We start from the raw sequence: 17,446 nt of genomic DNA on the forward strand, positions 1-17,446 counted from the left end.
GGTTACTAGTCTCCGTCTTTCCCCAAACCCAACCTTAGCGGTGCTACACATTGGCCTAGATGGGATCCCGGATCTTTTAAAAAATATCATTTCTCACATTCTCATAGCCGGCAGGTACTGTGTGGCATACAAGTGGAGGTCGGTGAGCCCCCCTACAAAAACAGAACTAATTGAGAGGACCAACCTACACTGGCTATACGAAACCAACTTGACCCCCAATCTAGAGAAGAGAACGGTGAGACTTAAACAATGGCATCCGTGGGCCACTTCCCTTTATGCAACGGCCCTCCCCCAGATACAGACACCTACACCATAAATAAATTGATTGTGCCTAAGAATGCCATGCATGTAGAGATGCTTCCCCTTCCCCCTCCCCCCCCCCTCTCCCCGCTTCTATGTTCAAGTTGTTGTTGGAAGGGGTATTTAATGTCCCAGATTGATATTCTAATAATGGCTCGAGGTTATTCCACCTCTTGCTACTCATTGCTCCTGTTCTTGATGTTTTTGTATGAGAAGTTTGTATTTTTTCTGAAAACTCAATAAAAACCTTTATGATAAAAAAAAAAATTATAACATTTGTGTTGTTGGGGTCAATTTCGACCCAGGTCTAATATAAGAGTAAAAAGACAATAATAAGTCCCAAAACTGAACTCATAAACACAATATAAACCAACAGCCCACAGCCAGCTCTACCTCCAACAACTTGAGTTAGGGACATGTCCAGGCATGTATGGCCAAATCAGTTTAGAGTTGGTACTTTGCAGAGTATACATCTCCAGTTTACACATGCAACAATGAGGAGAAGATTTGATGTAAGCCAAATTCTGGATTATATCTTAGATGATAATGAATCAGAGGACACACAGCAGCAAACTGATACAGATGAACAGGTTTCTGAGGAGGAAGATGATGTGGAGTATCAGCCGGAAGACACAGACAGTTCTGATCAGTCTGACGAGGAGGTCACTGGTGCTGAAGCTGCCCCCCGCTGAAAGATTCAAATCCAAAAGTGGCAAGATCAGTTGGAGCTCAGTACCTCCAGATGTACATGGCAGGGCAGATGCTGCAAATGTCATAAAAATGACCCCTGGGATCACAAGGTTTGCTGTGACAAGAGTAAGTGACATCAAGACATGTTTTGATCTGTTTATGCCATTGTCAATAAAAAAAAGTCATTATTGCTATGACAAACCTTGAAGGAAAAAAAGTCCACGGCAACATGTGGAATGACCTTCATGATGATGTCCTGGATGCCTACATTGGTGTTCTTCTCCTTGCTGGAGTGTACAAATCCTGCAATAAGGCCACTGATAGTCTCTGGGATGCATCGACAGGCAGGAATATTTTCCGGGCAACAATGTCACTTCAAAAGTTTCAAATGATATCAAGAGTCCTCAGATTTGACAACAGAGACACCAGAACAAAATCTGACAAACTTGCTCCCATCAGGGATGTTTGGGAGAAATGGGTGCAGCTCCTTCCACTGATGCTCAACCCAGGGCCAGAGGTGACAGTAGACGAACGTTTTCTCCCTTTCCGTGGAACATGCCCCTTCCGGCAATACATGCCAAGTAAGCCAGGCAAATACGGCATAAAAATCTGGGCAGCCTGTGATGCAAAAACTAGCTATGAATGGAATCTACAGATTTACACAGGCAAGTCTGCAAGCGGCATCCCTGAAAAAAAAACAAGGAAAACGTGTAGTCCTCGATATGACTACTGGAGTGCAGAGTCACAACATTACTTGCGACAATTTTTTACCAGCTATGACCTTGGACAAGAACTTCTCAGGAGGAAAATCACCATGGTGGGCACAGTGAAAAAAAACAAACCTGAGCTGCCCGCTGAATTGTTGCAGATGAAGGACAGGGCTCCACTTTCCTCAAAGTTTGTTTTTACAGACACCACCACTGCTGTTTCATACTGCCCCAAAAAACGACGGAATGTGGTACTGATGTCCACACTTCACAAAGATGCAGCTGTGTCATCAGGAAGTGACAAAAAGCCCAGAATCATCCTGGACTATAACAAAAACAAAGGAGGAGTGGACAACCTGGACAAGCTGACTGCCACCTACACTTGCCAGCGAATGACTAGGAGATGGCCAATGGTTGTATTTTACAACATCCTTGATGTGTCAGCATGCAATTCATTTGTGTTGTGGACCCACATTCACCAAGGATGGAATTCAAAGAAAAAAAACAAGCGGAGGATGTTTCTTGAGGAACTAGGAAGATCCCTTGTCAAGGCGCACATTGACCAAAGGGAACGAGTGCCCCGAGACCCAGCCGCTGCAGCCTTGGTCCGACAACTCCAGAGCTCAACAAGTGCTTCGTCCACACCCACAGCAACGCAAAGAGCATCATCACCAGCATCCTCCTCAACCAGGCCTGCCTCAACATCAACCACAACAGCCACAACCCCAGTGAGACCACCTGATTCTAAAAGAAAGAGGTGTCAGGTCTGCCCTAGCAATAAGGACAGAAAGACAAACACATCGTGCTTCGCCTGCAAAAAATACCTCTGCAAAGAACACACAAAAAGTGTCACTTTTTGCCACACATGCATCTAAATACTAATGCATCTAAAAACTAGTACTTGATTTCTGTTGATTTGATTTGCTTGATTGATTGTTGTTTGTTTGTTTTACCTAGAAAAGCTACTTTTTATTATTATTGCTATTAATGTTAATATAATTTTCATCTTTTATTTGTATTACAGTTCTATAAAAAAAAAAATCTGTTTTTTGCCTTTTTCATAAAGTAGTTAGATATGGGTCAAAATTGACCCGTAACACCATAGATGTTACTAGAGTTAATAATATAAAATATATATATGTATATTTTTTTTACATTTAAGAAATGTGTTCTAAAATCCTTCAGTAATAGTCAGGTAATATAACAAACTTTTTTAAGTTTATATTATTCTCTTGAGGTTCATTTGACAATATTTTTATATTGAAAATGAATGGTATGCTCTCAAATGAAAGGCCCAGGGGGCCACAACAAAAATATTAAAATCAATCCTTCCATGGATGAGAAACCCTAACAAGGTAACTAAGAGGTAAGAAACAAATTGGATCATAAATAACTGTTTTTAGGGTATCCTAGGGGTGATTTAAGACACGGGTCAAAACCGACCCGTTAACATAAGAAAGAGTAACAGAAAGCTAACACTAGAGGAAGGATATATGAAGCAGTCCTTACTTTTCCATGGCAGCCACATGACTTGTTTCGATCTTTCCTTTGGTACGGAGAGCAGTAGAGACCTTGCCACCGAAAAGTAGATCTTTTTTCGCCATCTTTAGCAGAATGAGTCTGACGAGTTCTCCCATGTACAAGCCACTGATCATCTTCTCGAATCTATCATAAAACAAGACACAATGGCAATTTTTTAAAACAAAACAAACGTTTTAAATGTAAAAAATTACAGACATGAAAGTGTGAGCCTTAAGGTGCTCAAACTCATGAGATCGCTGTCTACAGCTATCTATCCTGATTCCTCCATAGACATATCTGCTTATATGAGAATTCTTGTGTTTTCAGTAGGGAGAGGAGAGAAAGCAGCTGCCAGACACTTTTGGCATAGGCTTATCTGTCTTGAGAACAAAAGGATCTGGAGTTTTAAACTGCCTAAGGCTGGTTTCACATTAGCGCTTTTTAAGCGCACGCACGGCCGGGGGTAGCTCCGCCCCCGAGCCGGCTCTCTGCCCGGCGTGCCCGCCCCTTGCTTGTAGCGCCGCCTCCTAGCGCACAGCGGCGCCTGCGATCGGCGCACCCTATCTTTAGCATAGGGTGCGCAGATCGTGCGCAGGCCGTGTGCTAGTTGCGCTTTGACCTGCGCTGCGCACTTTTGACGGTGCGCCGTGCGCGCCAAAATCAAACTTTTCGGATTTCGGCGTGCTCGGCGCACCGTCAAAAGTGCGCAGCGCAGGTCAAAGCGCAACTAGCGCACGGCCTGCGCACGATCTGCGCACCCTATGCTAAAGATAGGGTGCGCCGATCGCAGGCGCCGCTGTGCGCTAGGAGGCGGCGCTACAAGCAAGGGGCGGGCACGCCGGGCAGAGAGCCGGCTCGGGGGCGGAGCTACCCCCGGCCGTGCGTGCGCTTAAAAAGCGCTAATGTGAAACCAGCCTAATCATTATTTCCCCCAATATCATCTGTCGGGAGAGAATACACATTAGATGGTACTCAAAAATTAATGGGTTTAGCCAACAATAGCCTAGTGTATAAATGTAGGGCAGGATTTACCTAGAAGACTCAATAGATATGAGGATATTAGTGGCCCCATAGGAAGGGCGCTAGCTAGAGGGAAAATGGGCATATAAATACATGCCTGAATTTTGTGTTTTTGGACATTTATTTTAGTGTGATATGAAAGACAAGAGGGCAAGTAAAAAGGGACTGACAAAAAAAACTAGGTGTTGCTTACATGAAGGATGTAGTCCAGTGGTGGCGGACCTATGGCACGCGTGTCAGAAGAGGCATGCAGAGCCCTCTGTGTGGGCACACATGCCAGGCCCGCCACCGTGCACACATGCAGCTCCCTTCTCTTGCTCAAATGCATTCACGTCTAAAAGGCGCATTTGAACAGTGCTGTGCCGGAACTGGGGCAGAGGAGCGCCTGTCATTCACGGTCCGATGTGCAGCAGTGTGATGACATCATCACGTTACTGACCTCATCACACTGCTGCCTGCACAGGGGCCGCCGCAGAGGAGCAGAGACAGCTTTGGCAATGGTAAAAGCTCCAGGAGGAGCTGAACATAAATGTATCATTGTGAAAGGGGGCCCAGTTTTGACAGAGGCAGTGTGTGGAGATGAGGGCTGATTTATTCAGTGGGACAGTGTGTATATGTGTATATATTATGAAGAGGCAGTGTTTGTGTGTGTTTATTTTGCAGAAGGGCTGTGTGTGATATGTAGAGGGGCAGTGTGTGTGTCTGTAATCTACAGCGGAGCAGTGTGTGTGTAATCTACAGAGGAGCAGTGTGTGTGTGTGTGTGTGTGTGTGTGTGTGTGTGTGTGTGTGTGTGTGTGTAATCTACAGAGGGGCGATGTGTGTATTCTGCAGAGAGGCATTGTGTGTGTGTGTGTGTGTGTAATCTACAGAGGGGCAGTATGTGTGTATTTTGCAGAGGGGCAGTGTGTTGTGTGTGTGGTGTGTGTATTCTACAGAGAGGCAGTGTGTGTGTGTGTGTGTGTATTTTGCAGAAGGGCAGTGTGTGTTCTGTGTGTATTTTGCAGAGAGGCAGTGTGTGTGTGTGTGTGTGTATTTTGCAGAAGGGCTGTGTGTGTTCTGTGTGTGATGTGTGTATTCTGCAGAGAGGCAGTGTGTGCATTTTGCAGAAGTGCAGTGCATGTGTGTATTTTGTAGAGGGGCAGTGTGTGTGGGTGTATTTTTCAGGGGGCAGTATGTGTATGTATTTTGCAGAGGGGCAGTGTGTGTGTGTGTGTAATCTACAGCGGAGCAGTGTGTGTGTAATCTACAGAGGAGCAGTGTGTGTGTAATCTACAGAGGGGCAGTGTGTGTGTGTGTAATCTACAGAGAGGCATTGTGTGTGTGTGTGTAATCTACAGAGGGGCAGTATGTGTGTATTTTGCAGAGGGGCAGTGTGTTGTGTGTGTGGTGTGTGTATTTTGCAGAAGGGCAGTGTGTGTTCTGTGTGTATTCTGCAGAGAGGCAGTGTGTGTGTGTGTATTTTGCAGAAGGGCAGTGTGTGTTGTCCATAAATCTGTGCAGCCAAAGTAGGGAGTGCTGCGGGAGTCTCTGTTCAACATGTGTGCTGCTACTCGTCTATCGGCAAAGGGGAACGCACTTTGGGACCCTGCACCTGGCACCTCTACACGAGCACAGCCCTCTGCCCAGCCAGGCGCGCGGCGCTCTTTACACTCACTGTCTATCTGGAGCACTCCCTTAATCTCTGCCGCGGCTCGTCTCTACACTGTCTGTCACCCTGCCGAGTGCGACGCATGCCTGCTTCTGCTCGCGCTGCCAGCGTGAAACTGAGCCTCCTTTCCAGCGCTTCGTGTTGACTGTACGGCTTAGCCACACCCCCTTTCCCCGCGTCATGGAACCTGTCCCGTCCCCCATTCTTTCCCCCTGACAACACTGGACGCAGCCTCGACTGTCCCGGACCCGGCACAACGCAGGTACCCGCAGCCCGATCTTCCTCCTTACATGTGTATTCTGCAGAGAAGCGGTGAGTGTTGTGTGTGTGGTGCGTGTATTTTGCAGAGGGGCAGTGTGTGTGTGTGTGTGTATTTTTCAGGAGGCAGTGTGTGTGTCTGCATGAGTGCGTGTGTATTTTGCAAGTCTTCTGTGATGTCTGCCTCAGCGTCAGGTTAAATTACTGTGTTGGCCCTTTGTGATAAATAAGTGGGTTTTGGGTTGCCATTTGGGCACTCTGTATCTAAAAGGTTCGCCATCACTGATGTAGTCTAAAGTGTCAGATATCCTGTGGTCTTTACATATACATGCATTATTAATCATTGTTGTTGCCTATAACCACTGAAGGCTAGCAGGCACATAAATCATAAGATTGTTAATGAATACGGAATGGGGATGTTAGAAGTCAAGGAGAAACCATCAATTTCATAGTCTGGGAAAACTCCTTTAAGTTATCATTACACTGTGTACATATAGAACAGTATAGACTTAAAGGAACCCTAACTCGATCTTATTTCTATTACTGTGCTAAATGTTATTTATTGGTGCTTGGAAAAGTGTTTGTTAATGAGATACGTTAGTGTTATGCTGCTCTTTTCTTTCAAGGTGGAACATCTTAACTATGGGGGCCATTTAGTATGTCCTTTTTTCTTATTTTAAGCTGTAAGAAAAATCTGTTGTGTCCATATCACAATTATAAGAATAAATATACTTAACAGACACTTACAGCTGCTTGCCAGGATTCACTGATCCTAAATCTATTTCATTATCAAAATCTGTTCTGATGTCATCTAAGACACCGTCATCTCCAAATGCTCCCCACTCTGTATTAATGCACATCCTCCCCTCATCGCCTTCTACTAGGTCAATATTATTCAGGTTCTCCATGTAACAGGCATTTGTTCCAGTCCCTACACAACAAGGAATCAGAAATGTTAGTAAAATGCAAGTGATCGATTTACTAATATACCGTACATTGATTGCAGGATTTATTTTCCATTTTTGTTCATAGAATATGATGGCTATAAATGGAACTTGTATTCCACTGATCGTGCTGGAAGTCAGAGGCAAACATACCAGTGGCGCAACCTGCGCAGCCATACTGCGGCCCAAGAGGTAAGGGGGCCTTCTCCCTCCATACCAGGTGGAATTGTGCATTATGATGAGCTATTGGACTAGAAATGGCCCATATACTGTTCCTGCACAGGGTCCTTTTCTCTCTGTGTCTGCCCCTGCTGTAAGTACAGCCAAATGTACGACGGAAACTCCATACTCTCTTTTCTTATTCTGATCAGGCATACAGCATTGTTGTGGGCATAGACCCTTTGCAGTGGCACACAATGTCCTTACAGGCCTATATTGCATACACATGTCCATCACAAATGCAGAAGACCAAAGCAATTCTTTGAGACTTACAAATAATCTTAAGAAGTTGTCTCAATTGAGAAATTAAGGCATTTCAGACGTATTTACCAGCAAAGATTGTGTTAGGCGTCGGATTCCTGGCACTGCACAGCGGGAATCCAGAGCCAGACATCCTGCAGTCTCCCATTCTTCCTCGACCGCTCCGGGTGTTGCTCAGCAAACACGGCGAGCCAGGCTTGCTGCTCAGACTCACTCTGGCAGCCTGGATGTTGCTGCCACCTCTGGTGCAGCAATGGCAGCGCAACCTGCTTTGCAGGGAACCGCTCCTGAGGCGAAGTCCTCATGCCGTGCTACTGGGCATGCCCGCAACTTGACCTCTCACTGGAGAGCAGGGGTCACATGCTCAGGTCCTGCGTCGGATCTGATTGGTCCTTCCCAAGCTAATGGAAGGTTCCGGAAGCGCATCGCTATAAAAAGCCCGCAGGGCGGCTCGGCGATGCTCTAGTGTAGACTTATCTTGCTATGTGTGTGAATGGTGACGGATGCATGGACTGGTGGCTGACTCATTATGAAACCCCTTCCCTCGGATAATACGATTGGTGACAGAGTGTGTTCTTAGGTCAGCACCAGGTAGAGGCAAGCTACGCCACAGTGCTCCTTCGCCTACACTAGCGTCCGTCGGTGCCCGGTCCTCGGCGCCGACGCTTGCGGCTATAGTTGCCGCTGCGCTGCATTAACAGCAGCTATTGGTGTTCGCGGCTGCGACGCCACACGCTGACTCCTGTGACGATAACAGGGCCAGCACCTTTGTATATATTTCTGGCAAGCGACTCTGTGTCTGAACAGAGCCGCTCCTAGCGTTCGGGTGACGTTAACCCGTGTGCACTACTTCACCTTCTGGTGCATCTGCCATTGCCCAGCAGCGGTCTTACCAACTACCGCACGGTGGACCCCGGGCGGCGAACGCACCTCTTATTATTTTATATCTGGTGCGTTCCGCCGACCATAACAGATTGATTGGCAGGGCTACAAATACCGTCTCTCCAACTAATCGCTAGAAAAAAGTCCTTCAATCACTTCATTATTGTGATTGAAGGGGGTTAGGTTATGACTTCCAGCTGATGGGAAATAGTCTTCTTCTTCATAGGCAAAGACATCAAGGTTTTACCAGGTGCCAGTTAGATGATAATAGCTTTACAATTCAGTAATAATTGGGCTATTTAACATCTTGTCCCATTAAAACCTTAATCTATAAATTTCTTTTACCTACAATAACGCCAACCTCACACAACTGGTCATCATAGCCACAGGTCATCATGGTGCCCACTGTATCATTAACCAAAGCCAGAACGTCCACATTATTGTTCTAATGAGACAAAAATGTTTGCATGTAAATCAACAAAGGGCAGTATATTGTGTACAAAGTATACAATGTACATAAAAAAAATCTATGATGTCAAAAAATAAAACAATTTATGACACTAAAAGTGAAGATACAATAATATAATCTAATATTTGTCTACTCCCATGCACCACTCCATGATCTGAGCAGTCTTGGTGTAACTCCCCACAATATGGCCAGATTATTAAAACTGTGAAAATGTCCAAGCTACCAGACGTTCTCCTCCAAGGAATTTCTTTATTGGTTTCAGCATACAAAAGGTAAAAGGCACATGCAACATTTTAGCCATATAGGGCTTTTTTCAAGTATAGTAATACACCTTTCAGTATGTATGGCTTGATAAAATCATTAAGTGGCCGAAACGTTACATGTACCTTTTACCTTTTGTATGCAGTAACCAATGAAAACAATTCCTTGAAGGAGAATGTCTGGTGTCGTGGAATTTTTCAGATCTGATATCTTATTCGTTGTCTAGTACAAGACTATTTTACGTATCTTACAGGCAATTGAGATCTCGATAGCCGTACATCAAGGGTTTACCACATCTGGCCCACAAGGTCATACCATACAGTCCAACCCATGAGACACAAAAAATGCTTTGTACATGGCTACAAATGTAGCAGATACAGTGACTTTATAGTACCCTAGCCCTCCCTCATGGTGTCCTCCATAGTGGAATGTAGTCTCTTAATCCCTGTTTGGCAACCCAGGAAGGACTATATGAGAGATTGTTGTTACATACAGCTCTCTCTATGGTAGATTATAAGAGCTGTAAAATACTGGGCTGTTATTACAATACTCATAGTCTTCTATGGTGAGAGCCACATGCATGTTCTTCTCTTCCCTGGAGTCCTGACTAGGGGAGAAGGGGACTGTTTTCCACTTTCCTAGTCCCTAGAAGTGGACCCTGCGCCTATAAGACATTTATAGTATAAACTTATGACATGACATAAATGTCTCAGATGGTAATTGCGAATTATTTTCCTCCATAGTCCGATATGTAAAAAAGGCCATCCATGAAAAAGAGATCAAATAAACTTGTACATTCCTACTATACATCATATTGAGAATTTTTTGACATACCCTTTTCTTCTTCAGTGTTTTCCTTAGTGTTTTCACGACATCAGTTTGGTGAACCCCTCTTACTTTATAGTCTTTTGTCCATGATAACAAGACCCCCTACACCAAAAAGGGAAATTAATTTTAGTCAAATCTGCTCCTCTTCTACCCGCATTGTAGGCTAAACATTTCCATCAGTCTTTTATCAATGTGTGGATTGACACCAAATATATTTTTTAGTGAAGGTTGTGCACAGAATTCTACATATAGGCAGATTTTAAGGGATTCAGAAAGAGAATTGGAGGGATCCAATGGCTGGATATCCTTAAAGACAAAAATGTCCAGGAAGGATGGGAAATCTTGAAAAATGAAATTCTCAAAGCACAGTTGTTAACAATTCCGAAAAGAGGGAAGAATAGGAAGCATTTAAGGAAACCAGGATGGATGAACACAGAACTTAAGCACATGCTAAAAAGGAAGAAAAAAATGTTTATAAAATGGAAAAAGGGAGGCATATCTAAAGAAGAATATAATGCTGTCTGCAGAACCTGCAGGGCACAAATCAGATTATCTAAAGCTGAAAATGAATTGAGGCTTGCAAGAGATGTCAAAAGCAATAATAAAGGATTTTGGGGATATGTCAAAAGTAAAAGAAAAGTCAAAGATGCTATAGGATTTTTACAGGATGAAAATGATGAAATGGTAAGACAGGATGTTGAGAAGGCTGAACTTTTAAATTCCTATTTTGCATCTGTTTTCTCTCAGAAAGGAAATGTAACATCAGCTGTTCTTCACTGTCCTATTAAGGGAATAGAAGAATCCAGGATATCTATAAACAGAAAGATAGTGAGGAAACACTTAGCTAACCTAAATGAATTCAAGTCTCCAGGTCCAGATGAATTACACCCCAGAGTACTGAAGGAGATAGCAGAAGAAATTTTTGAACCCCTCTCCATAATCTTTGAAAATTCTTGGAGAACAGGAGAAGTGCCAGAAGACTGGAGAAGAGCAAATGTTGTTCCTATCTTCAGAAAGGGGAAGAAGGTGGACCCAGGCAACTATAGGCCGGTGAGTCTGACTTCTATACCAGGAAAGATCTTTGAACAAATTATTAAACAACATGTATGTCAGTACCTGGATAAGAATGAAGTGATTAAACAGAGTCAGCATGGGTTTGTAACTAATAAGTCATGTCAGACTAACTTAATTTCCTTCTATGACGGAATCACTGATTGGGTGGATCAAGGAAATACTGTAGATATAGTATATCTTGACTTCAGCAAAGCATTTGACAAAGTCTCTCATACAATCCTTATTGAAAAAATGACTAAGTATGGAATGGACAAGGCAACTGTTAGGTGGATTCATAACTGGCTTAGTGATCGGACCCAAAGAGTGGTCGTAAATGGCTGCACATCCAGTTGGAAGAATGTCTCAAGTGGGGTACCACAGGGCTCTGTCCTGGGCCCTGTATTGTTCAACATCTTTATCAACGATTTAGATGAAGGAATTGAGGGTAAACTGATTAAATTTGCTGATGACACAAAGGTAGGAGGGATAGCTAATACTAGAGAAGAGAGAGAGAGGATTTAAAAAGATATAAATAAACTGGAGAAGTGGGCAGCAACTAACAGAATGGTTTTTAACAGGGAGAAGTGCAAAGTACTACATCTGGGCAATAAAAATGAAAAAAGCATATGCAGAATGGGAGGAATAGGGCTAAGTGACAGCACATGTGAAAAAGACTTGGGTATACTAATAGATCACAGACTGAATATGAGTCAACAGTGTGATGCAGCAGCAAAAAAGGCAAATGCAATTCTAGGATGTATTAACAGAAGCATACAGTCTAGATCATGTGAAGTCATTATTTCCCTCTACTCCTCTTTGGTCAGACCTCATCTGGAATATTGTGTCCAGTTTTGGGCACCACATTTTAAAAAAGACATCAACAAACTGGAGCAAGTTCAGAAAAGAGCGACCAGAATGGTGACCGGTCTGCAAACCCTGTCTTATGAGGAAAGGTTGCAGGATTTGGGAATGTTTATTTTGCAAAAGAGAAGACTGAGAGGAGACTTAATAGCTGTCTACAAATATCTAAAGGGCTGTCACATTGTAGAAGGATCAACTTTATTCTCATTTGCACAAGGAAAGACTAGAAGCAATGGGATGAAACTGAATGGGAGGAGACACAGATTAGATATTAGAAAAATTTTTTTGACAGAGTGATCAATGAGTGGAACAGGCTGCCACGAGAAGTGGTGAGTTCTCCTTCAATGGAAGTCTTCAAACAGAGGCTGGACAGACATCTGATTGGGATGATTTAGCGAATCCTGCTTTGAGCAGGGGGTTGGACCAGATGGCCCAGGAGGTCCCTTCCAACTCTACGATTCTATGATTCTATGATTCTATATTCTATCAACAGAACAAAGTATGGTAATTGTTTCCTCAAGATATTGATCCTTAACAATGCTTAATTATCATGTAAATGATAATTGAGATCAGTTCGCTGTTAGTAAATGAGATCTGTATTTCATAGAATCATAGAATGTTAGAGTTGGAAGGGACCTCAATGGTCATCGTGTCCAACCGCCTGCTTAATGAAGCGCAGGAATCGCTAAACCATCTGACAGATGTCTGTCCAGCCTCTGTATAGAAGTGTCAAATGTCTCTTTATTTAGAAATTACTATTGGTTACTTAACTATGGTAAAGTCCAGTATAAGACTCATTAAACATCTAACCTCATCGAGTCTCGTCTTCTTACAAGGAAACGAGAAGGTGAAACCAAGTGGAAGCTTTTCTGTTATCTGTCTTTTCTTCATAAAATCACCCAGACAGTCCGCAACATAATCAAAGAGCTGCAAATGCACAGAAATGTGTGTATGAATAATAGTAATTACTTATATATTTTATATTGCTACTAATAATTGACGTGTAGTAATATGTGAATTGTAGTCAAACTTACCTCTTTTTTGCTTCCATTTACTATTTCATTGGGTGTGGGATAGAACTGACTTTCCATCTGAACATTTTGTTTTCCATCTTCAGATACCTTCACCCTAAGAACTTTGAATTTTGAACCTCCAAGATCCAGAGCAAGGAAGTCCCCCTTTTCTGTACAGCAAGGTTAAAGAAATAATCTGGAGTCAAAGTTAGTATACATTGGATTGCCTCGATGTAGGTTAGAGGACATACAACTATGTCTATAAAACAACTTTATTTTAATAATTTATATTTATATAAATCAGTGGTCCCCAAACTTTCAGTTCTAAGAGATGATTGCAAACCCCATCCAGACCTCCTCCCTGGAGTAGTGACATATTGCTACCATACCCCTCAAAAGTAGCGACACACAAAGCCCCCATTAAATGTATAATGACAGTCAAAGATTTCTCACAGTAATCACATTGATCCCTTATACTTACATCCAGGGATTCCCACTTCACCCCTACTCGGTATTCTCATTTCAGGCACTCCCACCATATTATCACATTAAGCTTTAAGCATCTCTAGATTACTATCCATACTTTATCTAAAAATCCCTCAAGGCCACTATTCAATATGTGCATCTAAATCTACTGTTCTGTGTGGGATTACTGACAAAGGTCACAATCTGGAGACCTGCTCTTCATAGGTGTTTACTAGACTTGGGGCTAATGTACCAAGCTGGATTACAGCCGCAAGCCGCACATCATAGGCCCACAAGAAACTTGTGACTCCCGAGCCACAGGCTGGGGACCCATGCTTTATATGCTGCTGCACCCAGTACAAACAATATATATATGATAAATTAATGATTTGACTATATCTTGGGATCCAGAACACATCGCAGTAACTTCAATAAAGGAACTCTTTTGATGGATTCTTTATTGTATGGAACTATTTACATCTCTGGGGAATCAGTGCCGAGCAAGATGATCATTGTCTCTATTGCACACTTCCTGATCCTCTATGTCAGGGATCCTCAACCTGTGGCTCACGGGACCATGATGTGTGGTTCACAGCTGTCTGTCAGCTTGATACATTAGCACCAGGTCTAGCAAACAGCTATGAAGAGTAGGTGTTCAGATGGTGACTTTTGTGAGTAGCCCCACACAGAAAAGCAGATCTGGATAAGCATATGCTAGCCTTGGGGTTGGAGAGAAAAATGATGTAAGTTCTAAGCTGGATTTATAATGATACTGCTAGATAGATGGAGTGCTTGACTCTCCATGTGATAGCTTGGTGGGAGTAGGTGATACAAGAATACCGACTAAGGTGGTGACACCTAGATGCAAGTATTCTGCCTTTGTGTGATTTCTATGAGGACTCCTTGGCTGTCACTATACTGATAATTGGAACTATAAATGTCCCCCCCATCTTACTGTGGAGGAGGCAGGAGCTGGATGTTACTATTCGGGGAGCTCTGTATGTGGCTCACTACTCTATGTTAGAACTGAATGTGACTCTCAAGGTAAGAAAGGTTGGAGATCACTGCTTTATCTGATGGCTGGATTCTGATGCGACCATACAGTGCAGCATTACAATATTGATATGCCCTCATGGTTGTCCTGCACCTAGCATATGACCGGGTGTCTGCTGGGTGCTCGGGTTTGGCATATTGTGGATTGGATATACAGATTGCTGGGTGGGGCTGGGGAAAACCCAGTGGTCATGGTACATATTGGTACCAATGACAAAGTTAGAGGGAGGTGAAAGGTCCTTAACCCCTTTCTGACATTAGACGTACTATCCCGTCCATGAAACCAGTTACATTCTGACCATGGACGGGATAGTACATCATCGCGATCGGCTGCGCACTTGGGGGGTGCGCGGCCGAGTGTCAGCTGATTCTCACAGCTGGCTCCCGGCACTCTAACCCCCGGCACTCTGCGATTAAACATTATCGCAGCATTCCGGTGGCATAGGGAAGCATCATGTGGGGAAGGAGCTCCCTGCGTGCTTCCCTGAGACCCTCAGAACAACGCGATGTGATCACGTTGTTCTAAGGTTCTCCTCCCTATGAGGAGGCACTGGCAAGCCTCCTACACTGCCTGTCAGATCGCTGATCTGACACAGTGCTCTGCAAAGTATCAGATCAGCGATCGGACACTATATAGTGATGAACCACCCTGGGACAATGTTAAAAAGTTAAAAAAATATACTTTTTACTGTGTAAAAATATTTTTTAAAAATTCCTAAAAAATATTCCCCCAATAAATACAGTTATTTATGTAAATTAAAAAAAACAATAAAAGTACATATATTTAGTATCGCCATGTCCATAACGACTCGCCCTTTAAAACTGTCCCACTAGTTAATCCCTTCAGTGAACACCGTAAAAAAAAAAACAAGGCAAAGAACAATGCTTTATCATCATACTGAGGAACAAAAAGTGCAATAACACGCGATCAAAAAGACGGATATAAATAAACATGGTATCGCTGAAAACGTCATCTTGTCCCACAAAAAAAGAGCAGAGCTGCCATACAGCATCATCAGCGAAAAAAATAAAAAAGTTACAGCTCTCAGAATAAAGCGCCAAAACAATAAAAAAAATGTAAATAAGGTATCGCTGCAATCATACTAACCCAAATAATAAAACTGCTTTATCAATTTTACCACACGCGGAACAGTATAAATGCCCCCCAAAAGAAATTCATGAATTGTTGGTTTTTGTTCATTCTGCCTTCCAAAAAATCGGAATAAAAAGCGATGAAAAAATGTCATGTGCCCGAAAATGGTACCAATAAAAACGTCAGCTCGTCCCTCAAAAAACAAGACCTCACATGACTCTGTAGGCCAAAATATGAGAAAATTATAGCTCTCAAAATGTGATGATGCAAAAACAATTTTTTGCACTAAAAAGCGTCTTTTAGCGTGTGACACCTGCCAAACATAAAAACCTGCTATAAAAATCCGGTATAAATAGTAAATCAAACCCCCTTTATCACCCCCTTAGTTAGGGAAGAATAATAAAATAAAAGTATTTATTTCCATTTTCCCATTAGGTTAGGGTCAGGGCTAAAGTTAGGATTGGGGTTGGGGCTAAAGTTAGGGTTAGGGCTAAAGCTAGGGTTGGGGCTAAAGTTAGGGTTAGGGTTGGGGCTAAAGTTAGGGTTAGGGTTGGAATTAGGTTTAGGGTTGGGATTAGGGTTAGGGGTGTGTTAGGGTTAGGTTTGTGGTTGAGGTTATGGTTAGGACTGGGATTAGGGTTAGGGGTGTGTTGGGGTTAGGGTTGGAGTTAGAATTGGGGGGTTTCTACTGTTTAGCTGTTTAGGCACATCAGGGGCTCTCCAAATGCGACATGGCATCCGATCTCAATTCCAGCCAATTCTGCGTTGAAAAAATCAAACGGTGCTCCTTCCCTTCCGAGCTCTGCTGTGCGCCCAAACAGTGATTTACCTCCACATATAGGGTATCGGCATACTCAGGACAAATTGGACAACAACTTTTGGGGTCCAATTTCTTCTGTTACCCTTGCAAAAGTAAAAAATTGGGGGTGAAAAAATAATTTTTGTAAAAAAATATGATTTTTTATTTTTACGGCTGTACGTTATAAACTTCTGTGTAGCACTTGGGGGTTCAAAGTGCTCACCACACATCTAGATAAGTTCCTTAGTGGGTCTAGTTTCCAAAATGGTGTCACTTGTGGGGGGTTTCCACTGTTTAGGCACATGAGCATCAGGGGTTCTCCAAACGCGACATGGTGTCCGATCTCAATTCCAGCCAATTTTGCATTGAAAAGTCAAACGGCGCTCCTTCCCTTCAGAGTTCTGCCATGTGCCCAAACAGTGGTTTACCCCCACATATGGGGTATCAGTATACCCAGGACAAATTGTACAACAACTTTTGAGGTCCAATTTCTCCTGTTACCCTTGGTAAAATAAAACAAATTGGACCTGAAGGGTTCATAAACTTCTTGAATGTGGTTTTGAGCACCTTCAGGGGTGTAGTTTTTAGAATGGTGTCACTTTTGGGTATTTTCTATCATATAGACCCCTCACAGTGACTTCAAATGTGATGTAGTCCCCAAAAAAAAAATGGTGTTGTAAAAATGAGAAATCGCTCTTTCACTTTTAACCTTTATAACTTCCTAACAAAAATAATTTTGGTTCCAAAATTGTGCTGATGTAAAGTAGACATGTGGGAAATGTTACTTATTAAATATTTTGTGTGACATACAGTTAGGTCCATATATTTGGACAGAGACAACATTTTTCTAATTTTGGTTCTAGACATTATCACAATGAATTTTAAACAAAACAATTCAGATGCAGTTGAAGTTCAGACTTTCAGCTTTCATTTGAGGGTATCCACATTAAAATTGGATGAAGGGTTTAGGAGTTTCAGCTCCTTAACATGTGCCACCCTGTTTGTAAAGGGACCAAAAGTAATTGGACAGATTAAATAATTGTAAATGAAATGTTCATTTCTAGTACTTGGTTGACAACCCTTTGTTGGCAATGACTGC

At 42.8% G+C, this 17,446-nt stretch overlaps 1 protein-coding gene across 3 annotated transcripts in view; it reads right to left on the reverse strand.

Annotated features, from left to right (window-relative positions):
• Window positions 1-17,446, reverse strand: part of LOC141051285 (hexokinase HKDC1-like) — a 117,110-nt gene that overhangs the window by 45,848 nt on the left and 53,816 nt on the right. For all 3 annotated transcript variants that reach the window (XM_073548167.1, XM_073548168.1, XM_073548166.1), the window contains exons 3-8: window positions 12,959-13,107; window positions 12,735-12,851; window positions 10,017-10,112; window positions 8,798-8,897; window positions 6,894-7,077; window positions 3,207-3,362 (exon numbers count right to left, since the gene is read on the reverse strand). In XM_073548167.1, the coding sequence (XP_073404268.1) occupies window positions 3,207-3,362; window positions 6,894-7,077; window positions 8,798-8,897; window positions 10,017-10,112; window positions 12,735-12,851; window positions 12,959-13,107 (802 nt within the window). The remainder of the gene's footprint in view (window positions 1-3,206; window positions 3,363-6,893; window positions 7,078-8,797; window positions 8,898-10,016; window positions 10,113-12,734; window positions 12,852-12,958; window positions 13,108-17,446) is intronic.

Source organism: Dendrobates tinctorius, unplaced genomic scaffold (genome assembly GCF_039654945.1).
Source record: "Dendrobates tinctorius isolate UK_male_01 unplaced genomic scaffold, ASM3965494v1 ptg000156l, whole genome shotgun sequence".
In the NCBI taxonomy this organism is placed as follows: Eukaryota; Metazoa; Chordata; class Amphibia; order Anura; family Dendrobatidae; genus Dendrobates; species Dendrobates tinctorius.